The 6,957-nt window shown below is 49.3% G+C and overlaps 1 protein-coding gene across 2 annotated transcripts; it reads left to right on the top strand.

Annotated features, from left to right (window-relative positions):
• Window positions 1-713: 713 nt before the first annotated feature.
• Window positions 714-3,103, top strand: LOC307087365 (uncharacterized protein). Of its 2 annotated transcripts, none has more exons than XM_079752914.1 (3): window positions 714-750; window positions 1,122-1,970; window positions 2,223-3,103. In XM_079752914.1, exons 1-3 carry the CDS (start codon window positions 741-743, stop codon window positions 2,903-2,905), a joined length of 1,542 nt encoding a protein of 513 aa, XP_079609040.1. In that variant the 5' UTR covers window positions 714-740; the 3' UTR covers window positions 2,906-3,103. The 2 variants fall into 2 exon arrangements, with proteins under 2 accessions (XP_079609040.1, XP_079609039.1); XM_079752913.1 differs by having other exon boundaries at window positions 2,184-3,103.
• The last annotated feature ends 3,854 nt before the right edge of the window (window positions 3,104-6,957 follow it).

Below are 6,957 nucleotides of genomic sequence, written 5' to 3'. Positions count from 1 at the left end.
TCAAATGCAACCAATTTCATGCAGCATATGTTATGTGGTTGTAATGCAAAAAGTATACATGTCATGGACACGACACATGCACGCACGCAAACATACACTTAATACACAGAAGAAGGATTTTGTATTTATTCAAACAAAATGTTGTACAATCAATGGAACAATAACAAGAATAAACATCGTCATAAGAGCATGTTCAATGTGTAATAGAGTTGGAAGTACAAGTGTAATATTTCAACACAATGAACAATGACAGGATGTCGTTGACGTCCTGTAAAAAGACAATAAATAAACGACAAGTAAAAAAAACAAGTTGACTTTAGAGTGGTTGAGCTGGCTTTCAAATATGTATTTTGGACAATTATTATGTATCCAAGATAATAACTTATAATTATAGTGCTCTTGTATTGCTCTGGATAAAACCATGTGTGTCCAGTGTGTACTCTGTGTATGGTACAACACAGTACAACCACAAGCTCTGAGTACAACACGTTGGTGCCGACTGAGCTAGCTAGCTGCTAGCCCCATACATGAGATCAAATGTATTTCTATTGTAGCAGAGCGTGGAGTGTGGGTTTGTTTGAGGGCCCCGTAGCCCTGTGGAATGTACTTCCTCCTCCTGGTCTCTTTGAAGGCTGTGAGGTGAGAACCTCTTGCCCTGAACGACTGGTTTGGATCCAGAGGATCCGGTTTCATCACGGCCAACCAACCAGGAACGAAACACAGACACAGAGACTGACAGCATGGGTGACGGTAAGGACATCTAGTATATCTGTTTGAACTTAGCACACATCTATTTTGATCTCAAGTTGCTGGTAACTATCTATCATGTACTATAATTAGTTTGATTATGTATAACTCATTAAGTCACTATTAGTTAGTAGCATTAGAATTAGTTAATTAACAAACTTTAAATTCCACATGAACAACACCTACGCGACACCAACGTGATTTATGACAACATAATGGTGGAGAAGCGAAGTTAGTTATTATCAGTACGAGGGTATAAAACATCTTTGTTATTCCTGTTGGCACCAAAACATCTGAAAAATATACGTGCAGAAAGATTGTGATTCAGAACGTATTGTGATCCGCTGAATGTCCATCACGGCCCTGGTCTCCAGACAATGCGGCTGAGATGAAGCGCACCCTGGTGGTGGTCTGCTGGGACCCCCTCTGGTCTTCCCTGACCTCCGTCCTGGAGGATAACCCCGGCGGGGAGGGGATCGGCGTGGCGCTGAGCTCAGCGGGACCCTACCGGGTCTGCGACGTCACGGTGGACCAGAGGTCCCTCCGCTTGCTCTCCGTCGCCCTCGGGAAGGACTCGAACCCTGAGGCCATCGGCCGGGCCTTAGACGGCTGCTTCCGGTCCGTCGGCCGCGGAGCGGTGATGTTCCTGCTCCTCCTCCGAGGAGGACAGTACACCGAGGAGGAGGAGGAGCTGGTGTGGGTCCTGCGGGAGCGTTTCGGGCCCGAGGTGTTGAGGTTCCTGCTGGTCGCGTCTCTGGAGCGGGACACGGTGGTGGTGGTGGACGTGCTGGACGACGGCCTCCTGGAGCTCATCCGCCTCTGCGACGGGAGGTTCTGTCGGGTCACCGGGGCGCCGGCCACCCGGGTCGAGCTGGCGGCGCTCCACGAGGTGGTGGAGCGGACGCTGCAGGAGAACGGGGCGGGCGGGTACAGCCGGGAGATGCTGGGCGAGGCCGGCAGGAGGAACACAGAGGACACGGCCATGGGCCTCCTGACGGAGAAGCTGCTGAGGGCGGAGGAGCAGCAGGAGGCCTTCAGGGAGAAGGTCAGGCAGCGGGAGGAGGAGCGGGGGAGGGAGCTGGAGGCACTGAAGAGGAGGCAGGAGGAGGAGAGGAAGAGCGAGGCGGAGGAGAACAGCCGGTATCAGGAGAGGAAGAAGAGCCTGGAGGAGGCGGTGAGGAGTCACGCCTTCATGGTCCAGCTGGAGATGAACGGTGCTCCTGGTAAGAACGTCTCCTGGTTCGACGTGTTGTTCATTAGTTTGTTTACTCTGATTTTGAAAGGGTCTATCCACAACACAATACAAAAGTTTAATTACTTCTATCTAGAAAATAGACTAACCCAGTCTCTTTTTATTTTCTAATGAGGTGTACAATATGTTCTAATCATTGTCCATCTTTACAAACTGTTACGTCAATCTTCTTGTATTTTTGCAGATCCGTTCAATCTGTCATTGTCTTGTCTCGGTGTCCAAGATGACGAGACCAGGAAGACCTCCATCATCCTGTTGGGTCTGTCTGGCAGCGGGAAGACCTCCGCCATGAACCTGATCCTGAGGAGAGCTGATCAGCGTTACTCTCCCAGAGACCCCCACCCCGGCCCCAAGGAGCCTCGGCCCGCCACCACCCGCTGCCACGGGAAGGAGGTCCGCCACCGGGGGCAGCGCTTCCTCCTGGTGGACACCCCGGAACTGCTGGATGAAGACGGAGCGGAGGACCTGGAGGTGGTGAAGGACTGTCTGGCTCTGGCGCTCCCGGGCCCCCACGTCTTCCTCCTGGTCTTCCAGACGGGCCGCTACACCCAGGGCGAGGCCGAGCTGCTGGCTCAGCTTCCCAAGACGTTCGGCCCCCAGGTTCTGGAGCACAGCATCGTGGTCTTCACCCGCGCCCACGACCAGACATCGAGGAGCGTGGAGCGCCACATGGCCGACGCCCCCGCCGCTCTCCAGGAGATGGTCCGCAGGTGTGGGAGTCGCTACCACGGGCTGAACGTGGGAGAGTCCCGGAGCGCGCTGAGCTTCCCACAGGTGAAGGATCTGCTGGCGGGGGTCAGGAGGCTGGTGGCTTCGCACGCAGGAGAGCCGATGGCGTCCAGAAGGTTTCCCACCGAGGAGCTCAGGAAAAGGAAGGAACGCCGTAATGTTGAGGATGGATTCTGACCGATCTGCCGTGTGGTGGAACAGTTTGATGATACAGCTTTTCACGTGTATGATGACATGAATAGAAGGTACACATAAAGGGTTACATGCTCATACCTGTGATAGGCCGACGGGATGTAATGACATTACAATATTGGGGGTTGTGCATAACCATGTTTAATGTTTCTGGAAGTTGTTGTTGAATAAACAGTTGATGAACTATTAATTTATCAAAGTTATTGGTTCGCCATTCACCCTAAGCGTTGGTTAGATGTTGTGATTTGGTTATCGGTTTCTACACTTAAATCACATGTAGAACTGAATAACCAGAGTCTTCTACTGGTGGACACTGGGAGCTGCCCAGTACAACCACAGTCATATACTGCTGGACCCTGGGAGCTGCCCAGTGCCACCGCTGTCTTCTGCTGCTGGCAATGGCTTGCAGGGATAAAGATGGAAGCGCTCTACAGTTGATTATTTATATTAATTGGTTCACTGGTTTCTCCTCGATGGATGGGGATCACCGATGCGAGAGGGATGGCTGGGCTGTGATCTCTCTGCGATCTATTTGTCACGGACGTGGAGATGGTAAACTCAGCTTCATACTTCACTGTGCTTGTGTGCGCCTCAGAGGCGCCAAGTGCATTAGAGCCAGTGCTCTGTGCACCGCCACGCGTTCTTTAATGCTAATAAAGATACGTTTCCAGGGCTGCATTTTACCGTAACCATAATGACATGGAAAAGACCCATAATGACTGCTTCATTAAGGCCAGTGTCAGTTTAGCATTGAGGAAGAATCCGATAGCTAAAAGAAAACATGTCTGTTTATTTACCGCTAGTCCTTAATGTGTTAATGTCTGAGTTTTTTTTGGTTTGGTCTTGGGGCTATTGTCCTTTCCGACCCTTGGCTGAAAAAAAATATGGGTCGGGTTTATTTGAGGTCTTGGCTCATCTGTTTAAGAGTTGGTTTTACCGGTTTCAGGGCTAGCTGAAACCCCGAGGCTGTCCCTATAAGCTGTCATCTCCAACACCCCCTTCTCAAACCAGAGTAGTGGTCAGATAAGCTCAAAGGTTAAAACACCGCGGACCTGGTAGGATTTGGGGCCTTACACAAAGACATTTGGGCAAAGAAGTGGGGAAGAAAAGTATGTATAAAGTATACACACCCATACTGTAACACTTTTCAGTGTAAAAATACAGTAAAGTATTGGCAGCGGTTTCACCAGTAGGCTAAGGTACTGTTTATTTACAGTAATATTGCTGTATAAAATAAATACAGTAGATTACTGTTAGAATTTCACATCAAAGCATTTTACATCACAGTGGAAATAGTGTGTGCATAGTGTGTAGGCCTATTAAAAAGCACCTACTTAGAAGCTACAATTTAGGCTACTACTTATATTTCACAAATCGGGCGATGTAGCCAAAGCTATTCCTGAATCTGTTTCCTCACGCTGAACCCATGGGATGTTGTGGCCCGTGTTTCTTCCCTTGTGCGTAGACGCTGCATTTCATTTACTTAGAAACAAAATCAAGTTGGCAGCGGGGTAATGCTAAAGGCTGAACGCAGCTAGCTCCACAGCTGTGTGTCCGGTTGGATTCATGTCAGTGCTGTGGTTATGCATCTCCCTGAAGCCGCGGGACTGGCCTGTCCGTTCCTGTCTCCACAGCTTGGAGGGTCGGCTGTGGGTGGGCTACACTGGGGGTTGTAGTATAGCCCACTGCAGATAGTCAGAAGGGCAGGGTCTCACGCTGTTGCTGTTTCGCCCCCGAGTTTAGATACGGAACCAGACCTGGACCCTAGGTCTGCTCAAGACTCTCCAGGTGGGCTCACCAAAACAGGTAATCAGGTAGGCGCTTGATGTTTGATGTTTTGTTCCCACGTTATGGGAAGTTAACGTTAAGTTTGTTTTTGTGTCTCTTTAATGGATCGCTTAAAAACTATGGAGCGTAGGCACTCTGGGGAGGTGTCGCGGTGCACTCGGTGTGTAGTCGGGAGGCGGGGAGGGAAGCGTAGGGGAGCGGTAAGGGAGCGGCAGTGGAGCGGTAGGGGAGCGGCAGAGGCGCGGTAGAGGAATGGTAGGGGAGCGGCAGAGCGGCGGCGTATGCGCGGTAATTGAGCGGTAGAGGAGCGTCAGGCGCGTCATTGTTTCGAATACGAGGCGGACCGTCGGCGGAGGCGCACCTGATGTTGATGAAACGTAAAACGATGGACTGTACGGTCGTGTCACGGAGCTCTCCATGGATTGTACGGTTTTAACGAATGACTGCGGCGGAAAGGGGAAAGCCAGTCCATAGCTCCAGCGTCCCGGTGGATGCTGCGTTCCGGACCGGGGCATGTGAACCGCACCGGGATGGTTCTGTACCGCTAAAACACCCGGTTCACCGTCCGTCACGGAGCCAGAGCCGACCCAGCCATGGCCTCGGACAGTAAGTCACTAACTTGAATCCCCAATTGTGTCCGGGTCTGGTCGTCTGTCAGCGGTACGGTGCGGATGTTCAGCCGGATCCATGGCTCTACGCGGCGGTTTGTTGAACGGACCGACCGATGGACTGGAGATGTGCAGGCCCGTTTGTTATCCATTATATTGTGTTTCCGTTAAAGGCCCGTTTGCCGTAATGTTGGCCCAATCTGTTGGTTGATGACGCCATATCTCGTACTGAATACGCTACTAGAGTGTCTGGTCCAGGCTAGTTATCCATCCTGTAGCCTGCTCTCATCCCACTCATGGTCGACATAGGCCTATAATTATTATGTTCAATCCTGGAGGTAGGGATGGTTTATTCTACATACCTGGATTTTGGATCAACTTAAAGTCCAGTACATACAACGTTCTTTCTTTCACACTTTCTACCTCCTCCACCAATCTATAAAAACTGCAGTTTTATGGGACTGCGTGTATTTAGTCCGAACTGCGGTTGTGTATCCAAGGAGATCCAGTTTCATAACGCATTTAAATGAGCGATTGTCAGGCTGAGAACAAACACCCCAGGGGTTACACCAGCTGAATAACTTGGCACACACAGTTGAGTTTGTGTGTGTGTGTGTGTGTGTGTGTGTGTGTGTGTGTGTGTGTGTGTGTGTGTGTGTGTGTGTGTGTGTGTCTGTCTGTGTGTGTACACGTGTGTGCGTGCCTCTATTTGATACTGGGTCATCAATCATCATAGACATCATAGACTGCATAGAGGTTAGAGTATATTCCCATACGAAAGTTTAATACTTTATTATGCTTTATGGCGTTTTCCCACAAAGAGGCCCGATCATCTCTGATAGGACGTATGACGACAACATTAGTATTGATTATATGGTGGACGCCTTCTAGGCTCCAACCCTCCCTCCTGCATCCATTCTTATGACCCTAATTTCCTCCTTCATCCAAAGAACACAGCCGGATCTGATGTCTATTGAAGGACCCACCTGCCTGTTCATTCATTCATTCATTTGTTCATTCATTATTGCAGCCTTTGTTACCATTTTGATAATTGAATAGTATTAATAACTTATTATTAATTATTCATTTGAATTATTAATGCATTATTTTTTAAGCATTATTATTAATAACTGATACCAAGAGAGAGAGAGAGAGAGTTAGAGAGAGAGAGAGAGAGAGATGGAGAAAGAGAGTGAGAGAAGGAAAAGAGAGAGAGATGGAGGGGGAAACAGAGGGGGAGAGAGAGGGAGCACTAGAGGAAGTAGGAGAGAGCAAGAGAGATGGAGGGATAAGGATAGAGAAAGAGGGTGAGAAAGATTGAGATATGGAGAGAGAGTGAGGGAGAGAGGTAGTTCGAGAAAGACAGAAAATTAGAGAGCAAGAGAGATGGATAAACAGAGAGAGATGGAGAGACTGAAAGAAAGAGAGATGAAGATGGATAGCGGATGGAGATAATGAAAGAGAAAGGGAGATAAATATGGAGGGAGAGAGATGGAGAGAGATGGAGAGAGAGAGAGAGAGAGACAGAGAGAGAGAGAGAGAGGCAGAGAGCGATTGAGAGAGGGACAGAATTCTATGGAAGGGGGGGCGTTGAAGAGATAATTCCTTTAAGATTGAATCAAGTCAAATCTAATTCAGTGT

Source organism: Pollachius pollachius, assembly GCF_949987615.1.
Source record: "Pollachius pollachius genome assembly, chromosome: 15".
Lineage (NCBI taxonomy): Eukaryota > Metazoa > Chordata > Actinopteri > Gadiformes > Gadidae > Pollachius > Pollachius pollachius.
The sequence above is the reverse complement of the archived record's forward strand: the minus strand, read 5'-3'. Positions and strand labels throughout refer to the sequence as shown.